General features: G+C 42.2%; 1 protein-coding gene across 1 annotated transcript; it reads left to right on the plus strand.

The window, feature by feature from the left end:
• Window positions 1-395: 395 nt before the first annotated feature.
• Window positions 396-6,072, plus strand: LOC149220412 (protein KINESIN LIGHT CHAIN-RELATED 1-like). The gene is made up of 5 exons (XM_089382803.1): window positions 396-1,586; window positions 3,441-4,324; window positions 4,821-4,942; window positions 5,237-5,299; window positions 5,398-6,072. The coding sequence occupies exons 1-5, from the start codon at window positions 1,029-1,031 to the stop codon at window positions 5,583-5,585; spliced, it is 1,815 nt and encodes a 604-aa protein (XP_089238929.1). The 5' UTR covers window positions 396-1,028; the 3' UTR covers window positions 5,586-6,072.
• Window positions 6,073-22,639: the final 16,567 nt, after the last annotated feature.

Here is a 22,639-nt window from a genome sequence, read left to right on the forward strand (position 1 = left end):
TTTGAATTGTTTTTTTTTATGATAGTGGAAATAGATTCAACATCATTGAAATCCATGTAATTACCCAAAATCTTAAAATTTGACAACTATAATCCAGATTTCCCTAAATTTCTGCCCAATTTTAACAAAAATAATACTCGAATTTCCACTATTTTTCTAGCCTCGGTAAATTACTATAAATGTTTTGTCCATAATGGAGGATTTTGATGCCTCATGCCATGTGGCATCATAGGACACAACCACCTTATCTAGAATGCAATCGTCGATAACATCCAGCTTTCGGCTTACGGTCAGTGCACCAATAATTCAAATGAAACACCATATTAAGCACAATTTGGACACTTTTGAAGCAACGGATTTCAAAAGTGACTGTCATGATGAGGGAGGGAAAATCCATTCAAAGGTTGGACTTTCATTTTTGAAGTGAGTAGATTTGAAAAACTGACCACGCACATGCAATATCTGCTGACTGCATTGAATTGAGCTGTGCAATACAGGCAGCAAAACACTGTTTGACTTTGTTGATTTCTTCCAGCATTCCGCTGATAATTGTCCTCGGATGAGACTGGTTTAATTATTAAAGCATTTGAGTTCATTACATCCAGTGAAGTAGTGGAGATTATGATTTGGATGTTGGTTCTTCGGGGAACTTCAGCATTCTGAGTCGTTGCAATGGGGCCATCAGATTGATTCGTTGGGACCATTTGATTTGATCCAGCCGGGATTCATGCTATTCTAATAAAGCCCGCCCCTACTATTTGAAAAAGAAGCCTTGTATACAGTAAATCCAGTTCAACAGAGCCATGAAAAGGTGCCTTCGAGTCTGATAAATATCAAACACTATGCAGTTTAGACAACCCATCTGAACTTTTCTGGTTGTTGAGCCGTAGTTATCTGCACAGCCCAATGCCATAAGTTAATGTGCCGTGAAGAGCATTCACAGAGCGAACGCAGAATTTCCACACTGTCCTTCTCTTGCAATACTGCAAAACCTGAATCTGGCACTATTGAAAAACTCAAACCCCTAGATGGGGCCTGCTGTTCATGTCTCACCTAGGGCTAACAATGTGCCAAAGAGAGGCCACATTAATCCGAGAAGTCATCCGAGCTCAGGGAGCTCAAGATGGTCATGTAGTTCAGGCAACCCTTATGCTGGGTACCACTTCCTTAGGTTGGCACAATCCTTTTACATGTCCCAAAAGAGGGATGCTCCTCTCAAAGCCATGCATTATGCATTAAAGGCAATTGATTGTTTTGAGAAAACCAGCAATGGAAATGTAAGGCCTGAGCTTGTCATGAGCCTTTATCTCCTGGCTGCAACTAAGTGTAGGCTTGGGCAATATGAAGAAGCCATTTCAGTATTGAAAAAGGCACTGGCTATGTACATCCCTGAGATGGGTTCTGAGATGGCTTTTGGAGCATTTGCAGGGCATATGCAACTTGGGGATACTTATTCTATGTTGGGTCAATATGAGAATGCCGTGAAATCTTACCGCGAAGGCCTCAGAATTCAGAAGCAGGCTCTGGGAGATAATGATCGTCGAGTTGCTGATACTTGCCGGTATATAGCAGAGTCTCATCTGCAGGTAAGCATTCTCTTGAAAAAATGAATGATATTTTGAACCTTCAAGTATAATTTCTTATAACTATTAGGAACCGTATGTGTACTGATATTTCTTGATAAAATTTCTTAGTAATCAGTAGATATCTGAGTATTCTCAGGTAAGATCTTTCAGGACCGAGTTCAGGAAGGTCAGGTAAGTTCCCTTACCTGCCCTGCCTGTGCCATGAGCCATTTGTACGGAAGGACGTAGACTGTAGCCATGCAGATAAAGATAAAGATAAAGATATTTATGTTCAATTAATGACCACAAAGTAGGTTAAAGGGATTGTCTAGTACAATGATGTCCATAAAATGCTGGAGAATCAAACTGTATCCTATAAAAAATACAATGCATGAATATAAAAGGTACATTGCAGAAACATAAAAGATACAATGTATAGAATGCCTTGAACCTCACTGAGAAGACCCATGTCTCCTAACATCTGAAGCTGACTGAAAAACACTGAAAAAATTCCACAAAATTTGGTGGCAGAGCTAACTTCATGTAAGACAGGACAGTACCTTATCTGAGCAGAGCTTTACTACCATATCTTCCGCAGTGGGTAACTATCAAGATCTTGGCTCTCATCGTGTCTTAGGGTTTACTCAGCTTCTGCTCTTTTTCCTCAAAAAATGTGATTCTATTTATACTTAGGAAATGATCCAATTTTACTTCTAACTATGAAGGTTGGAAAGATATTTTGGAGGTTGGGGGTTATTATGATGGTTTCTTTTTCATGATTCCACAATGCCCCATGGAGTTTTTGGTTCTCCGAACCGATCCAAAGCCTCAGAAAATCGTGAAACATACATATCGATTGGAACCGTGAAATTATATTTTGCTGAATGTTGGTACTGGTTTCAGAAGGCGTACACAGTGAGATACCTGTACAGGTATGGCAGGGCACGCATAGGCAGACTAGTGAATTATTACCACTCACCTCAAGTCCCTGGATTTGTTGGCTCCTTTTGGGGAGGTGATTTGGAGGATGCCCCGGGTCATTGGGATCACTGTAAACGAAATTGTGAATGTGTAGACCTGATCGTGGAAAATTTGTAAGCTGCCAAATTGGAACTTCCAAACCACAATGAGAGAATAGGTGATTAATAAAAATGAAGTTATGTTTGAGCTGTCAGCATTTATTTGAGAAATAAACTCCCTGCTTTTCCAACTCAAAACCAAATTTAGTTGTTTCTCTGAAAACTCTATTTTAAGCTACAAAAGCTTCCCATTTTTGCAGTTGTAAATTAGGTGAACGTTCAGTCATTGAAACAAATTGAACCAATTCCATGTATTTCTATGACCCAAAAACAAAGACCTTGGAAAAAGATTATGAAACAAATTCGGTGGACACTATCTTCAAGAAAATCGGATAAATAATTCTAAATTGTTTCGACAAGGGTATCTATAACCTATTTTTCATCTCATTAACATTTCTTTCCCAACTACTATTATGACAAATAGGCCATATTGCCTGTTTTTCTGGCCTTTACTGACTGTGAACTAGCCCTACAGTTGTTGGAGAAGTACTAAGTACCAATTGCCTAAGAGGAGCAGTAGACATTTAAAGTGCCATGACAAAAGCTCAATAAGCAGTAGCACGCTCTCTTGTAACTATATCTTTGCCTATTTGATGTGTCATTTACAAATTATGTGTGTAGCAACTTTTGTTGATATACCTGTCTTTTCCTTGGCAAAGCAAAACTGCCGATTGATTTTTCTTGCACTCAATTGACGTACCATAACAATGTAATTACTGTATCTGGATGAGAAATCTATAGCTTTAGATGTGTTTTCTATGCCTTAATTAACTTGAACAATGTCTGGGTTGAACAGGTCATGCAGTTCACAGAGGCAGAGGAGCTATGTAAACATGCTCAAAAGATTCATTCTGAACAATGTGGTGCAGGTTCAGAAGAAGAAGGTTTAGACAGAAAGTTAATGGCTATTATTCTTAGTGGAAATGGTGACCATGAGAAAGCATTGCAAAATTTGGCTCTAGCAAGAGTTGTTTTTTTATCAAAAAGAAAAGATGTTGAGGTGGCATATATAGATGCCAGCACTGGAGATACATATCTCGCTCTGGGTCGCTATGATGAAGCACTAAGAGCCTATCGAAAAGCTCTTCCAATCTTTGAATGGTTACATGGGGAAGACCACACACAAATAGGGATATTATTTGTAAGCCTTGCTGAACTCTATATGAAAATGGGAAAACTGAGGGAGTCAAAAAGTTACTGTGAAAATGCATTGAGGATTTTTGGAAGACGGCAAGCAGGCCATTCCCCTGATGAGATTGCCACTGGTTTGACAGAGCTTGCTGGATTGTTTGAATCAATGGGTGAATATCAATTTGCAATTAGGCTGTTCCGACGAGCCCTCAAGATTCTGGAGAAATTACCCGGACAGCAGAGTGAAATTGCTGGGATTGAAGCTCAGATGGGGGTTTTGTTCCACATGATTGGAAAATATGAGGAGGCTTATATGGCATTCAAGAGTGCGGTTTGCAAGTTCAGATGCGGGGTTCAGAAGAATACCTGGTTCTTGGGAATTCTTTTGAATCAGATGGGACTTGCTTGTGTAGGCCTCAATGCAATACAGGATGCAAGTAAACTTTTTGAAGAAGCAAGAGGCATTTTAGGGGAAGTATGTGGCTTTCGCCATGCTGTTAGCCTGGCTATTAGCAGAAACCTAGCAGGAGTATATGATGCCTTGGGCAGGTACTTTTATACGCTCCAAAATTCACTCTCTTTTGGTTAAGGATGCATATCCATATGTAAGAGGTTTCAGGGCCTCCACTTCAGTGTCCCTAAGCCATAATAAGCCTATTAACAAGCTACTGGAATGAAAAACTGATGATAGTGGGTACCTTGTCAAAACCTCAGTTTGGCCTTTTGGTTAAGGATCCATATCCATATGTATGAGGAAGGATCCATATCATATGTAAGATGTGCGAGTTTCGAGTTAAGGTTATTTGGTGTGACTGTCAATGCATTCATGAACTCCCACCCCATCTCTAAGAGGTACAAAGCAAGGCACAAGTTAGAATTCTTCATTCCTCATTGAGGCAGTATACACCTTGGTCTTTTTCCATTGTATAATTAGCAGGTTCCCTGGGTTTTTGAATGGTAATTCTATATATGTTTAAGAGGTTTCTGTGATTCATTCTAATTAATACTATTAACAAATGGGTTTGCACTGTTGTCATGCTTTCAGGTCAGATGATGCAATTCGTTTGCTGGAGGAGATTGTCGATGTCAACGAGGGCAGGTTGGGCACAGTGCACCCAGAAGTGGAAGAAGACAGACAACGGCTCAAAGAGCTGCTGAATGAAGCTGGTAGGCCACGTTCAAGAAAAACAAACTCACTTCATGACCTCCTCTTGTTTTCTTCAAGAGCACAGTCTTCTCGGTTTGAAGTAAATGTAATTATGGCAGTTATGCGAAACGAGACAGAGATAGTTCATAAGGCATTGCTGGCAGCAAAGGCTTTGCCAATTTGAACACTGGTTTTGGGGTGCAAATCCCCAGGTTGATATGAGACGATGTTTTAGGGATTTAAAAATTTCATTCTCTAATTCGTTCTTATTACTATCAATTTTCAAATGGATCTGCGCTTTGTCATGCTTTCAGGACACCGACAGATGACGCAAATATGTGATTCAACTCTGTGCAGGTCCCCTGAATCTTTGAAGGGTAATACTATATGTTTAAGGGATTAAAATTTTTCATTTGTGATTCATTCTACTTATTATCATTATCAAATGGGTTTGCACTGTTTGTCATGATTTCAGGTCAGATGAAGCAATTCGTTTGCTGGAAGAGATTGTTGATGTCAATGCGGAAAGGTTGGGTACAATGCAGCCGGAGGTGGAGGGGAACAGACAACACGCCTAAGGAGATGTTGAATGAAGTTGGTATGGCATGCTCAAGTAAAACAAATTTACTCCACAAAAGTCTCGCCGATCTCAATCAAAAGTAATTGTGTAAGCCATGGAAACCAATTGTAAGATAGTTTGAATGGGATTTCTGACATGCAAAGTCTAACATATTAACATATTGTATGGTTTGGTTATTATGGTGCATTTAATGATATACACTTGAGGCGATTCCTATTTCCACCACAGAATTTTAATGCCCCCTTACATGTGCGGTGACATGTGCGGGGATAGGGAAATATAATGCTGGCCGTTTTTTTTTCTCCTCCAAACATGACCGGGCGCGTTATATTTCCTTATCCCCCCACATGTCAGGGGGCATTAATTAAAATTCTGTGGTGGAAATAGGAATTTCCCTTTAGAATATGGGTATATACCTTGTGTGTTATTATGTATCATTAATTGCACCACTCTTTAGTGGCTATTGTTTTCTTAACTTGCAGTTGTTAGTGTGTAATATATATGCTTCTGTAAATTATTTGTAAACTGACTACAGTTGTTATTGTGAAATATATATGATATTGTAAATTATTTTGACGGAGTGTTATTTATGTAAATTTTATTTTATATATATGATATTGTAAATTATTTTGACGGAGTGTTATTTATGTAAATTTTATTATTAACGGCAAATTATTTTATAAATGTTTTTGACTTTCTCAGTGAGCCACTCACATATCCTATGGTTTTGATGTCAAATATTGTGAGTTATTCTTAAGTTGTAATCATTATATTTATCATAAGGATGTCCTCGTAATAGATTACATGTTCAAATCTAGAAAGGGTAAAGTATGTGTGTCTTTGTAAATTTTGGTAGTCAAATTGTTGCATGGAAATGAATATATTTAAAAATACCATGGTACTTTAATTAATTTAACATTATTTTAAAATTAATTGAGTTAATTAATATACTCTCATCTGTAACTTCCTTAATTAATGTTCTCTTCTAACTATGATGAAAACCGATTCCGAAGGCCTACTAAATTCGACCCCTCAAGGTTCAATCTGTCACGCCCCTACACTTGCGGTAGTCTTTCAACCGCTTATAGCGAGGTGCGGCACTACCAATCGTTTTCTTTTCACCAATACTTATGATTGTAGACTACGCCTAACACTCCACTTATCTTACTTAGTTTGTGTTTCGCAACCAAGTATTATTAATGTGTGTTCCTTTATACAAGTGAAAGCCCATAACATTCACATAAACAACATTATACAAGAGAAATGCACAACAGTATAAAGGGAGGGGCAACTCCCTGTAATATGAGTATGCCCGAATATCAATATATGTATAATTTTTCCACTTTACAAAGTATAGGCTAAGTCCTTGGGAAACTCCAAATTTATATTTAGCCAAATTTCCAACTTCGGCAAACTTGGTTGCCCAGCTCGTCGGCACCTCCGCACAGTCGTCGCACGACTCACCAACCCGTCGTTCACCTCGTCGCACGTCTTCGCCAGTTCGCTTTTCGTTTGGTTGCAAATGCCTAAACCGTGTATACCTGCCCACACGCAGTCCCACTTGCCAACCCTTGACAAATGCCCAAATCGTGTGAACAGCACGTAGTACCGCCTGCCCAACTCTACGTGTCACGCCCCTACACCTGCGGTAGTCTTTCAACTGCTTATAGCGAGGTGTGGCACCACCGAACACTTTCTTTTCACCAATACTTATGTTCGTGGACTACGCCTAACATTCCACTTATCCTACTTAGTTTGTGTTTCGCAACCAAGTATTATTAATGTGTTCCTTTATACCAATGAATACCCATACACATTCATTATCAACAGCATTATACAAGAGAAATGCACAACAGTATAAAGGGAGGGGCAACTCCCTGCAATATGAGTCTGCCCGAATATCAATATATTATTCAATCTTCACTTTTACAATGTACAAGTTAAATCTTGGGAAACCCCAAATTTACACTTAGTCAATTTTCACAACTTCGGCAAACTCGGTTGCCCAACTCGTCGGCACCTCTGCACGGTCGCTGCACGACTCACCAACCCTTCGTTCACCTTGTCGCACGATCGTGTTGTTTGCCCAACTTGGGCGCGCCTCCAAGTCGCCACACACGGGCGCCTCTACCCGAGACACACTTCCGTTCACAACCCAACACACCAACAAGTCTTCGTGCACACTTGCACGATGGGCGGGCGCTCACCCGAGTCGCCAAGACACCCACGCCAAGCCTTCGCACAAATCGGGCGCCACACGTTCACCGTGCACGCCTCACCCAACCACCGGGCGCACCTTCGCCCGCACCTTCGCCCAACACCAAGTGCAACCTTCCACCGTGCGACTAGCCCAAGAATGGCACTTCCACCGTGCGACTAGCCCAAGAATGAGCACATGAGATCTGCGCCTTCACCTTCTTGTATTGCGCACTTAGAACTGCGCACTCCCTTCTCCTTGTGCGAAGATGTCAAGTGATTGTTCGATGATGATAAAACGCTCAATGCTATCACAATATATACCAAGGTGTGGGGGCTAAGTCTGGCACCCAGCCGACTTGCCCAACGCTTGTGCACACCCCTTACTCCAACACCAAACGCCCACACACATGTCGGCTTTGCTTCCATTGTAAGTCGGCGTCAAACCAAATCGTTCAACGCTCCCATGCGTATATATGCCAACACTCTCCTTATTATCGTCACATATGTTCGTCGCATAATCAAGGTGACCACCGCATAACTCGTCGCATAAGTGTCACACAACCGCAACTCGCCCTCCAACCGGTCGCTCGCCCATGGTCGCACATCACCCGAACGCGGTCGCACTTCGGGCAGAACTGTAGGACGTTACATCCTCCTCCACTTGAAGTCGTTGTCGTCTTCGACAACATATCATCCTGGTAGCCATCCACCAAGATCATCAATGTCCATGATGTCAACTCCTCCACATACTGCAAACATCTCTGCAACATATGTAGAACCACTGTCTCCACCATGTCTCGCCTCGGCAACCATCTGTCACCAAGATCACCATACCAAGGTATACACCTCATCGATATGTCATCCATCGGAAATCATCTCAATCCATGACCATCGACCACCCTGTCACAATCTCCACATGGTGCTCTCCATCATGGAAGGCTGGTCCCTCCGTCTCAGCTACATGCTCACTGCAACATCTCGTGTCGACCTCATCATGTGTCATCATGTGAACTGCTGCCATGATACTCCAACATAATGCTAACACATCTCTGTACACGCTGCAGCCCCATGTTTGAACTAGTTGGGTAGCTAATCCAACTGTCACGTCCAAACCATGAGAATGTACATCCTCATGCCATCACTAGTCGTTTCTCAGAACACCTTGTCACATCCTCAACTCGATCAAGAATCCATCTCCATATAAGTAAGCCATGCTCAGGTCCATGAAGTAGCCCTCATCTCATCTGCAACATGCTGTCCATGATGTTTGGTGTCAATGTGCTACATGAAATCAGCTACATCTATCCCAACATCATCCATATGTGTATCTCCTCAATGTGAAGAGACCATCTCATCAATCTCCAACTCTCGGTGTGCCACATCCAGGTCCATGAAGCAACCTCCATCATATCTGCAATGTACCATCCCTAAAGTCTACCATAGAAACAAGTATACACCTGTCTCATCTATCCATGTGCTGCCCATGATCATAGATCAATCAGCTCCCATGTGTAAAAAGGTGGTTGAGTCTCGGCTCAACCCATGCCCAAGTGTTGTCACCAAGGAATCATCATCGTTGTAACTACATTGCTCCAAAGTGTCCCCAAGTCCACCATATATGAAGTCCCCAAAAGTCACAACAATCTCATGTCATCATGAGCTCCATAAACCATCCCCAACCAACACTTCAGCAAGCATACAAGTCTCGACCCTCAGCTTTCCATGTAGTAGGAATGCTCCATAGTCTGCTCACAACTCCATCCAAGTTCAATCTTCGGTATAGTGAACTCGGTCACCCAACCATATTATCATCATCACGAGTCCTTTCCATCATAGCTCCCCCACTAAAGGTTCCTCCAAGACTATCTCTTGGTCTCGGCCATGAGAAGTCCACCCAAGCATCATCGTACCTCAAGTGTGTGCCCTCCAATCTGTCCATGAGTCATGCCGGGCACTTAGCCAATTCTTCATGTGGCTAAAGCATGACCATTCCTCCATAAGGTCACAAACAACCCCAACAAGTCCTGCGACAATCGACAATCCTTGCTTTCCCATACAAGGTCTCATCATAGTCATCCATGGTAAGATCCTCCTTGGCATCGACAAATTGATTTTTCCCTTCTCCGCATACAGTCTATCTACCAAATGCTCAAGTGAAACACAAATATCAATACTTACTTCATTATCACCATGAGGTTCTTCCATGTGAGTATCCTCATTCATCCATGTCTGCAAACTGCAGGATCCTGGTCCAACTTGATCGATCTCAAGTTCATCCTCCATCGTTGTCACATCTGCAACATCCTCAATCATCACGACTTCCTCTTCCTTGTCAGCACAATCTGCAACTTCACTTTGCTCCATTGTCCAACCAAGTTGAAGAAGTTCATCTTCAACATTCTTTTCCAAGACTTCAAGCTTCTCTTGAATCCGGGGGTTCTCTTCTTTCATCCGCTTCAACCTGTATAAGGTAAGCAAGAGCTTCCCTTCTCATTCTTCCAAACTTTCCATGCCTTGCCGTTCAGCTTGGTCCAAGCACTAAGCTTCACCTCTGCTAAACTTGTTTCACCATTCACCTGAATCACCCTGATATTCCACCCGTCACCTGCAAAACTTGAACTCCCTGCCAAGCCTTCGGTCTCCGTAGAATCAGCTCCTTGATTCAGTTCACCAAGTTTCCTGCAAAACTTGGACCAGCTCTGATACCACCTGTCACGCCCCTACACCTGCGGTAGTCTTTCAACCGCTTATAGTGAGGTGCGGTACCACCGAACACTTTCTTTTCACCAATACTTATGTTCGTGGATTACGCTTAACATCCCACTTATCCTACTTAGTTTGTGTTTCGCAACCAAGTATTATTAATGTGTTCCTTTATACCAATGAATACCCATACACATTCATTATCAACAACATTATACAAGAGAAATGCACAACAGTATAAAGGGAGGGGCAACTCCCTGCAATATGAGTCTGCTTGAATATCAATATATTATTCAATCTTCACTTTTACAATGTACAAGTTAAATCTTGGGAAATCCCAAATTTACACTTAGTCAATTTTCACAACTTCGGCAAACTCGATTGCCCAACTCGTCGGCACTTCTGCACGGTCGCTGCACGACTCACCAACCCTTCGTTCACCTTGTCGCACGATCGTGTTGTTTGCCCAAATTGGGCGCGCCTCCAAGTCGCCACACACAGGCGCCTCTACTCGAGACACACTTCCGTTCACAACCCAACACACCAACAAGTCTTCGTGCACACTTGCACGATGGGCGGGCGCTCACCCGAGTCGCCAAGACACCCACGCCAAGCCTTCGCACAAATCGGGCGCCACACGTTCACCGTGCACGCCTCACCCAACCACCGGGCGCACCTTCGCCCGCACCTTCGCCCAACACCAAGTGCAACCTTCCACCGTGCGACTAGCCCAAGAATGGGCGCATGAGATCTGCGCCTTCACCTTCTTGTATTGCGCACTTAGAACTGCGCACTCCCTTCTCCTTGTGCGAAGATGTCAAGTGATTGTTCGATGATGATAAAACGCTCAACGCTATCACAATATATACCAAGGTGTGGGGGCTAAGTCTGGCACCCAACCGACTTGCCCAACACTTGTGCACACCCCTTACTCCAACGCCAAACGCCCACACATGTCGGCTTTGCTTCCGTCGTAAGTCGGCCTCAAACCAAATCGTTCTATGCTCCCATGCGTATATATGCCAACACTCTCCTTATTATCGCCGCATAATCAAGGTGACCGCCGCATAACTCGTCGCGTAAGTGTCGCACAACCGCAGCTCGGCCTCCAACCGGTCGCTCGCCCACGGTCGCACATCACCCGAATGTGGTCGCACTTCGGGCAGAACCGCAGGACGTTACACTACGACCTCCGGTTCCAACCTTCGTTCACCTTCGTTCTCACTTGCACGATGGGCGGGTGCTCACCTGAGCCACCAAGACACCCACGCCAAGACTTAGCACAAACGGGCGCCACACGTTCACCGTGCACGCCTCACCCGATCACCGGGCGCACCTTGCTCGCACCTTCACCCAACACCAAGTGAAACCTTCTACCGTGCGACTAGCCCAAGGATGGGCGCATGAGAACTGCGCCTTCTCCTTCTCCTATTGCGCACTAGAACCTGCGCACTACACCTTTTTGCGAAGATGTGATGATCGAATGTGATGTTGAAATGTTCCAACGCCAATACAATATATACCAAGCGTAGGGGCTAAGTCTGGCGCCCAGCCGACTTGCCCAACGCCTTGTGCACACCCCTTACTTCAACGCCAAACGCCCACACACATGTTGGCTTTGCTTCCATCGTAAGTCGACCTTTAACCAAGTCGCTCAACGCTCCCATGCATATAAACACCAACGCACTCCTCATTATCGTCGCATAAGTTTCGCATGACCGTCGCATATCCGCAACTCGCCCTCCAACCGCGAGCGCGCCCATGGTCGCCCGTCGCCAAACGCGGTCGCACTTCAGGCAGAACAACAGGACGTTACATCCTCCTCCACCTGAAGTCGTTGTCGTCCTCGACAACATATCATTCTGGTAGACATCCACCAAGATCATCAATATCCATGATGTCAACTCCTCCACATACTGCAAACATCCCTACAACATATGTAGGACCACCGTCTCCATCATGTCTCGCCTCGGCAACCATCTGTCACCAAGATCACCATACCAAGGTATACACCTCATCGGTATGTCATACATCAGAGATCATCTCAATCCATGATCATCGATCACCCTGTCACAATCTCCACATGCTACTCTCCACCGTGGAAGGCTGGCCCCTCCATCTAAGCTACATGCCCACTGCAACATCCCGTGTCGACCTCATCATGTGTCATCATGTGAACTGCTGCCGTGGTACTCCAACATAATGCTAACACATCTCTGTACATTGTCGACCCCCATGTCTGAACTAGTCGGGTGATCAGTCCAACTATCACGCTCAAACCATGAGAATGCACATCCTCATGCCACCATCAATTGTTTCTCATAGCATCCTGTCACATCCTCAACCCGATCAAGAATCCATATCCATACAAGTGTAAGCCATGCTTAGGTCCATGAAGTAGTCTTCATCTCATCTGCAACATGCTGTCCATGATGTTTGGTGTCAATGTGCTACATGAAATCAGCCACATCTATCCCAACATCATCCATGTGTGTATCTCCTCCATATGAAGAGATCATCTCATCAATCTCCAACTCTCGGTGTGCCACATCCAGGTCCATGAAGCAACCTCCATCATATCTGCAATGTGTCATCCCTAAAGTATGCCATAGAAACAAGTATACACCTGCCTCATCTATCCATGTGCTGCCCATGATCATAGATCAATCAGCTCCCATGTGTCAAAAGTGGTTGAGTCTCGGCTCAACCCATGCCCAAGTGTAGTCACCAAGGCATCATCATCATTGTAACTCCATCACTCCAAAGTGTCTCATATTGATCCTCCACATCAAGTCACTCTTCCAAGCCACACCCCTGCATGTACTTGAAAGTATGCACCTGTATCAAAGTCCCTGACCTCAGCTCCTCAATGCATCAGATCCTCTAAGTCCACCTATATATGAAGTCCCCAAAAGTCACAACAATCTCATGTCATCATGAGCTCCATAAACCATCCCCAACCAACATCTCAGCAAGCATACAAGTCTCGGCCCAAAGGTCTATGCAAGATGCCTCAGCTCTCCATGTAGTAGGAATGCTCCATAGTCTGCTCACAATCCCATCCAAGTCCATGGCCTCGTTGTACAAGAGTGCACAACCTCTCCATCAGCTCATAAGTAATAAGTCTCCATGTCACATCAGCAAATCCACCTGCACAACATCCCTGTCTTGGCACTCCTCATTGGATTCCCATAAGTGACACTTCTATAAGTGCTCCTGCATAATGTCCCTGCATAAGACTGCCATGCTCCATGTCTCCAACCTGATGTCCATGACTAAGTTGCCCATGTAGTCCAACCAAGTAGACCCATCACAACAATCGGTCATCGTCACCCAAGTCTGCAATCTTCGGTCTAGTGAACTCGGTCACTCAACCATATCATCATCATCACGAGTCCCTTCCATCATAGCTCCCTCACTAAAGGTTCCACCAAGACTATTTCTTGGTCTCGGCCATGAGAAGTCCACCCAAGCATCATCGTACCTCAAGAGTGTGCCCTTCAATCTGTCCATGAGTCATGTCGGGCACTTAGCCAAAGTAGTTAAAGCATGACCCAATCCTCCACAATGATCATCATGTTCCTCCCTTGTCACGGGCCTTTGCACTTTTTACCATAAGGTCACAAACAACCCCAACAAGTCCTGCAACAGTCAACAATCCTTGCTTCTCCATACAAGGTCTCATCTTAGACATCCATGGTAAGATGCTCCTTAGCATCGGAAAACTGATTTTGCCCTTCCCCGCATACGGTCCATCTACCCAATGCTCAAGTGAAACAAAAGTATCAATACTTACTTCATCATCATCATGAGGTTCCTCCATATGAGTATCCTCATTCATCCATGTCTGCAAACGGCACGATCCTGGTCCAACTTGATCAATCTCAAGTTCGTCCTCCATCGTTGTCATGTCTGCAACATCTTCAACTATCACGACTTCCTCTTCCTTGTTAGCACAATCTGCAACTTCATCTTGCTCCATTGTCCAACCAAGTTGAAGAAGTTCGTCTTCAACATTCTTTTCCAAGACTTCAAGTTCCTTTCGAATCTGGGGATTCTCTTCTTTCATCCGCTTCAACCTGTATAAGGTCAGCAAGAGCTTCCCTTTGCATTCTTCCAACCTGCCATGCCTTGTCTTCAGCTTGGACCAAGCACTAAGCTTCACCTCTGCTAAACCTGTTCCACCATTCACCTGAATCACCCTGATATTCCACCTGTCACCTGCAAAACTTGAACTCCCTGCCAAGTTTTCGGTCTTCGTAGAATCAACTCCTTGATTCAGTTCACCAGCTCTGATACCAACTGTCACGAAGTGACAGTGGGATCAACTTCGTCCGCAAATCCCCTCTGCACTTCACCAGCTTTGATACCACCTGTCACAAAGTGACAGTGGGATTAACTTCGTCCGCAAATCCCCTCTGCACTTCACCAGCTCTGATACCACCTGTCACGCCCCTACACCTGCGGTAGTCTTTCAACCGCTTATAGCGAGGTGCGGCACTACCAATCGTTTTCTTTTCACCAATACTTACGATTGTAGACTACGCCTAACATTCCACTTATCTTACTTAGTTTGTGTTTCGCAACCAAGTATTATTAATATGTGTTCCTTTATACAAGTGAAAGCTCATAACATTCACATAAACAACATTATATAAGAGAAATGCACAACAATATAAAGGGAGGGGCAACTCCCTGTAATATGAGTATGCCCGAATATCAATATATGTATAATTTTTCCACTTTTACAAAGTATAGGTTAAGTCCTTGGGAGACCCAAAATTTATACTTAGCCAAATTTCCAACTTCGGCAAACTCGGTTGCCCAGCTCGTCGGCACCTCTGCACAGTCGCCGCACGACTCACTAACCCATCGTTCACCTCATCGCACGTCTTCGCCGGTTCGTTCTTTGTTTGGTCACAAACGCCCAAATCGTGTATACCTGCCCACACGTAGTCCCACTTGCCAACCCTTGACAAATGCCCAAATCGTGTGAACAGCACGTAGTACCGCCTGCCCAACTCTACGACCTCCGGTTCCAACCTTCGTTCACCTTCGTGCACACTTGCACGATGGGCGGGTGCTCACCCGAGCCACCAAGACACCCACACCAAGACTTAGCACAAACGGGGGCCACACGTTCACCGTGCACGCCTCACCCGATCACCAGGCGCACCTTGCCCGCACCTTCACCCAACACTAAGTGCAACCTTCTACCGTGCGACTAGCCCAAGGATGGGCGCATGAGAATTGCGCCTTCTCCTTCTCCTATTGCGCACTAGAACCTGCACACTACACCTTTGTGCGAAGATGTGATGATTGAATGTGATGTTGAAACACTCCAACACCAATACAATATATACCAAGCGTAGGGGCTAAGTCAGGCACCCAACCGACTTGCCCAACACCTTATGCACACCCATTACTTCAACGCCAAACGCCCACACACATATCGGCTTTGCTTCCATCGTAAGTCGGCCTTTAACCAAGTCGCTCAACGCTCCCATGCATATAAACACCAACGCACTCCTCATTATCGTCGCATAAGTGTCGCATGACTGTCGCATATCCGCAACTCGCCCTCCAACCGCGCGCGCGCCCACGGTCGCCCGTCGCCAAACGCGGTCGCACTTCGGGCAGAACCGCAGGACGTTACACAATCTCTTGAACTTGTGGTTTATGGGTCCATGCAAACTGACTATCTCTGCCCTTTTGTGAAACAATTTGGACTCGCACACTTGAATCCCCAAGCTTCCTCCATGCTGGCTCTACTAGAACAACGTAGGATTCACATTCATGTGTGAACCCTTCGTTCGCTTCCACATAACTGTGATGCCTAGGCGGCTCTCCCAATCAACGACGACAGTAGGTTACTCAACAATTTTCTGATTGCTTCATGTCCATGGCATCCCTCTAGCCCAACGTCTAATCAACTCAAAGGTGGTTGAACCACATACCCACAACACTTATGATTTTGGGACCTGTTAGCCTCGCTAGCAAAAGGCCCAAAATTCGATCCATATATGCTCTTGAAATCTTCAGCATCTACTCAAAAATCATCCAAGGGTCAAAATCAGTGCAAGAGGAGAGGCCCTTGGATGGGCGGAAATACACTATCGGGATGATAAAACACCTTAAAATAGTTAAAAACCAACTATCGCAGGCTTGAGCATGGAAATGCACAATAGCCGTTAGATCTGGCCAATCAATGGCCCATATCTAACCGGCTAATCGCAATCGGCCAAGCAGAGGGGACAGTCTCAAGGCAGGTGCATGACACCGCCGTTCAGTGATTGCCGATGATCGGATCGGCGGGTCGCATCGGCGGAGAGCATATGCTATATTATATAAAGGACCTGGGGCCTGAGCGATACACGATTGTGATCAGATCGCATCGCAATATCGCTATCGACGCCAACCAAGGGGTGGGGCCTATGCATAGATAGATGGACGACTCGATACGCGGACCCGACATTATTATGCGTTGAAATATATAAAATTTGAGATCCGCGGGAAGGCCGTTTTAATGTATTGTTGCATATTTTCGTTATATAACGAAAATACAAAGGGAGCCTTGGGCAATGCCGATGCGATAAAGCCCGGACCCGAAAGGGTTCGGGAATGATATTATATAATATTTTAGGTCCGGGGAAAGCCGTTTTTCAATGAATTTTGTGTATTTTCGTGTTTTAAAGAAATACACAGGGAACAAGCCAACTGCGACTTGCGATAGCGACAAGGGAGGACCCGATGGGTTTCAGAGGTGAAATATATATATTTCCAGGTCCGCGAAGGCCGATTTTCATGTTGTTTTCGCCCTATTGCAAAATACGAAGGGAACAAAGGGACCATGCCGTCTGCGATAGGTGACAGCGACCCAAAGGGTGGACCTGATAGATATACATGCCATGTTTAAGGACTTTTAAAAGTCCGAAAGGAACAGATATTTGCGGGTGTTTACAGTATTGCAGTGTTTTCTGTGTAAAACATAAAACACTCATTATTAAACATTTTGAAGTGAAACAAAGGTCGAGAAGCAGCACAACGCAACCCAACATGCCCAACTAGGCCGAAATAGAAATATCATGGGCATCCACAGCACGCTGCAGCCTAAAACAGAAAGATCAGGGGGCATAGACAGCGCACCAGCCATCATGGAGCATCTCTGGCATAGGAGAACGCCCAGACAACACAATAAGCTACCAAAATATTTGAATGCGGTTATTCATCTGTCAGAAGAAAAAACCTCCGAACCATGCTGCCTATTGAGGAAATCAATCAGTTGAAGAGACAGATAGATAGATTAAGACCTCTCAAGCCTCAAAAGGCTCAACATCATTGTAAAGAACTATAAATATCTGAAAGCCAAATGTAATAGAGGTTCAACTTTTGGAGATTATTCCTCCCCTGTTCCTTCAAGCTTCTCATCTTCATTCTAGCAATATAAGCTTATTTTGCCATTATATGTTCAATGTCCATTCTCTTTGCTGTTCTATGCTTGCACTTGAACAGTTTGTTCATGTTTTCTTTTGTGTCTAAGGCCAAATAACTGTCATCTTATCTCTACTTTGATGAATTAGATTTGCAAGCTTCTTTACTGCCTATAGCTAGCCATTCATATGTGGTCATATATGCATCTGTCGGTACAGTCAATATTCTCTTTTTTTGCCTATAGCTAGCCATTCATTTATGTTTATGTATGCAATCTGTTGGTACAGTCAGTATTCTCCATCTATCCATTGAATTTATAAACTGTTGAGCATTAGTGGTCTAAAGCCTTGTATTGGTGAGAGTGTTCATGCATGCCTTGAGTGAGAATAGAGCTGAAATGGTTATCTAACTTGATCAAAACCATCATTTATTCCAATAATTAAGAGAACAATATTGAAGATTATATGTTACCAGGCATTTCCGAGCTGCAACCTAGGAGAGTTTCCTGGAGAGATAAAAGGACTCACTAGTAATTTTGGCTCGAATACATTCTAGGTCGGTTTGATTTGGGTCCATTTAGGTTGGGTCCCACCTTGTCCAGGGTCCGACCGTCTTTCCTTGCACAACTTTGATTAAAGCCCGAAGGCCTGAATGATTCAAAGAATTTTACGACAACTGTTGGGCTCGCTCTGGTCTAGAGCTTGACTCATCCATTCAATGTTTTTTGGCATTGATGGGATTCCCAAATTTACACTTTGCCCCCTTTTTATGCCTTGTCTTTGCATCGTTCACGCCCCACTTCTTACTCATCCAACTCTCACCTAAACGCAACCTCCAAACCTCGACTTCTTCTGAGAGCTTAGCTAGCCCCAAACTCTGGCCCCTCACTAATTAGGGTTTAATTGAATGGTGGCCAAAACGAACACAACACACAAAAATCTGACCACACTCTATGCATAAAAGAAAACACACACATGTTTAAAAAACATACTGGATATTTGAATCCAAAATAAAGGTGATTACATACTATGACCTCTAAGGGCCTTAGAGTCTTGGCCACTTGCTTGACACACTCACATGCTTCTTATATAACAAAAAGAAACAAACCCTAACAAAACACCAGGCATCACATCCTCTTGCCACGTTACGCCTTCTAGAGGCTATTAGATATTTGTTTACATTTAGATAAAAGTCAGAGGAAATCATGCCCTCTCTCTCTGGCTGCCAGGATATGTCTTTTAGAGGCTTCTGGAACCAAATCTAATTTGGGGAGGGGTTTATGCCCCTACATCATACTCCCAGGGTTGAAAATCTTCATGATCTCTTGATCATATGTTGTCATTATTGCATCTCATTCTCTCCATCTTAGTCTTCTTTCTGCTCATGTATCGCTGAGCTTCGACTCATACTCAACAATGAACTGCAACCACATCCATTGACTCCTCACCAAGCTCTCTCCTTTGGCTCGTTCTTTTGGCATCACAGGTTCACCTCTTCTGGAACCTCTTGAGCTTCCTTTGCTCCTGTGACTGTTGCATGCTTGAACACTCCCATTGACAATTATATCCACAATCGCAACTGTGGAATTGCCTCAACAACTTCTATCCGACCACCGCTGGAAGTTGTCCTCCCTTATCTTGTAGGAAATTTTTCCTTGCTCTGATACCACTTGATGAAAATTGATTCTCGGGGTCTGTTAAATTTAGACCCAAGTTGGTTCAATTTCTTGAACCTGTGGGTTATGGTTCTCAAACAAAACAAAACAAGCATGTCTTGGGAAATGAGTAGGGTTTGCATACGAAAATAAACAATACAAATTCAGATAAAACATACAACGACATCTATTCAAAATAAAGGTGATTACATATTACAACCTCTCAAGGCTTGAGAACCTTTTCGGCTTGATTTTACGTTGTACTGGCTGCTTGCCTGACACACTTGCACGCTGCCTATCTAAGTTGCACGAAACGGTAAAGCGTTTCGGAGTTTCCGAAACGGGTACGTTTAGAAATGCCACCTCCCAAATATATATATATATATATATATATATATATATATATATATATATATATATATATAGTGAACAACACATTATCTTGCAAAAAAAAGAGAGAATAAGACGTATAGATGACAATTTAAAGAAAAACGAAGTCCATATTAACTCTTATAGATGATTACATGATGGTTGAGTTTCAACAGAGTTTCAAATACGAGTACAAACTGAAACAGCAAATTCCTAAAATTTTCGTGCAAAATAAGTGCCTAGATAATAAAAAGAAACTAACAAAACACGAAACATCACATCATCCTACCACATTACACCTTCTAAAGCCTATCAAATATTTATTTACATTTTACATAAAAATAAGAGAAATTAGTATCTCTTGATATAACACAATGTGTCTTCCAAAAACTTCTAGAATCAAATCTAATTTAAGGGTTTATATCCCTGCATCAAACTACTAAACCAATCATACTTATTATGCTATTGTCTCGGTAAATTAATTTTCCCCTCAAAAAGTTTAATTAGTTACCCATGTAATTCATCATTTTCGAATTAAATGAATTAATTAACACTTTCTCAATCCTTAACTCCCTTAATTAATGTTCTCTTCCGCTGGTTAAACCAATCATACTTGTCATGTTAAAGTTCTCCTTGAAAAGTTTGATCATTTACCATTGCACAATTCATCAATTTAGAATAGAATAGTCTATTTGTTATATATTTTATCTTTTATTTTTTGAAATTGGATAGTAATAAAATTTGAGAGTATGAATTTTGGTGAGGGTGTAGTTTTTTTTAGGGTATAAATTGTATTTTTAAATATATAAATGGATTTAATATTTTGATGAATTTTTAAATGGAGATTTTTACAATGAGAATGGTTTATAATTTTTTTTAGATTCATCATATTAAAATATTTTTTTTGTTAATATTTCGAACTAGTTAATGTGGTTCATCATCATTATGTCTTGATGAAGAACCATATTAGCTAATTTGAAAGGTTGATAGGAAAATATCTTAACCTTAATAAATAAATCTCTGGAATACTTAGATTGTGTAAAATATACAACTTAAACTTACTGTTCCAACAAATCCATATCATATTTTTAATAAAATTAACCATAGAATATGTTCATAGAACAACAAAAACTTAAAAGAATCTGGCCTGGGGTATCCCTAAAACTGTGTTTGTTTGGTTAAGAGCTTGTCTTCCTTAGACATATGGAAACAAGTTAATCACCCAAGACCCATAGGCATCTAGCAAGAGTGAAAATCTGTTCCTTATAGATCACCAGCGAGTAATTCTTGATAGCATGATTTTTCTTCACTAACAATAATGAATTTGCCTGCATCTACTTATAACAACCAGGGAGAACTATCCCACTACTACTTTGACAACTAATTTATAAAATATCACTATCTTTAACGTAATTCAACTGATTTTTGAAACCCTTGAGCTATTTTCCTATCGCTGCAACAACTTCTAAAATTCTTAATACGGAAGTCTAATTGACCTCGACTTCTTCCCTTAAGAATGGCGATGGCAATGGAGGAGCTTCATGTTTCCATGGCTTGCTGACGGCCATATCTCCCCATTCCCAAAGCTCCCAACCAGATTTGCACAGATTAAGGGAAGGGTTGCCCGCAGATATAGAGAGCTCCCTCGATCTGTCTATCCATCTCTTTCCTTTATTCGATAAAGCTGCGGATGCACAGGAAGAGCCCCTATTAACTCCGCCATATTTATCTCTACTGTGTTGTCCTGGACTTCGTGCGATGGTGGTTTCCAGTGCAACAACCAAGAAAAGGGTATACCAACTATTTTCCTCATTGCTTTTGGTGTGCACCCCGCAAGATGATCCATAGGGTGTCTTATCACCGAAACTCCACGTGGCTCAGTGTAGTGTTCAATCTAGTAACGTGCAGCATATCAATTATTGCCCTTAAATTTGATTCAAGGTTTCTGAAATATTTTGAAACCATTATAGTTTACTTCATTGTTTTTTTTTAAATAATTTCTGTTTTGAAATTTGATGGGAGAAAAGGGATACTTCTAGGTTTCTGAAATATTTGGAAACCATTATAGTTTACTTCATTGTTTTTTTTTTAAATAATTTTTGTTTTGAAATTTGATGGGAGAAAAGGGATACTCACTATTTTTTTTCACCACTTTTGGTATGGACTAGTAAGATGATCTATAGAATATTTTATTATTGAAACTTTACTAGGCACACAACAATGCTAAAATTTAAGTTTATAAAATGATATTAATTATTACAATGGATTTTGATTAAGTTTTTGGGAATATTTTGAAATTATTATAATTGAATTTGATGGTAGATTTTTGAAATATTTTGAAATTTGATGAATAAGAGTGATTTGATTGAATTTAATTAGTTTTGATCATTTATATATTATTTGGGAACAATATTTTGAGTGAAGAGTATTTGGTGAAGTGGTTTTGGATTTATAGGTGAGTAACAAATTCTTTTTAGAATTATTTGTGTCTGCTAATCTATATAGCCATATATTAGCATTGTAGAATTTATGGGGTTGTCTAATTATTATATTTTTGGAGTTTTTGGTTGAAATAAAGTGATTTTTTTTTGTTAAATCTTAATCTTTATTATTTAAACTGGGTTGTTAAGTGCATATATGGATACAACACCCTTAAAAACCCTAATATTGGTTGTTGATTTCATATGGATTCAACACTCTGAAAAACCCTTGGGGGCACTTAGATTGTGAAGAATTCACAACTCAAACTTGTGATTCCAACAAATCTTTGCAAAATTCTAG

The sequence above is a fragment of the Pinus tabuliformis genome, chromosome Q (genome assembly GCF_031772625.1).
Source record: "Pinus tabuliformis cultivar Carrire ecotype Pingquan chromosome Q, CPIR1, whole genome shotgun sequence".
NCBI lineage: Eukaryota > Viridiplantae > Streptophyta > Pinopsida > Pinales > Pinaceae > Pinus > Pinus tabuliformis.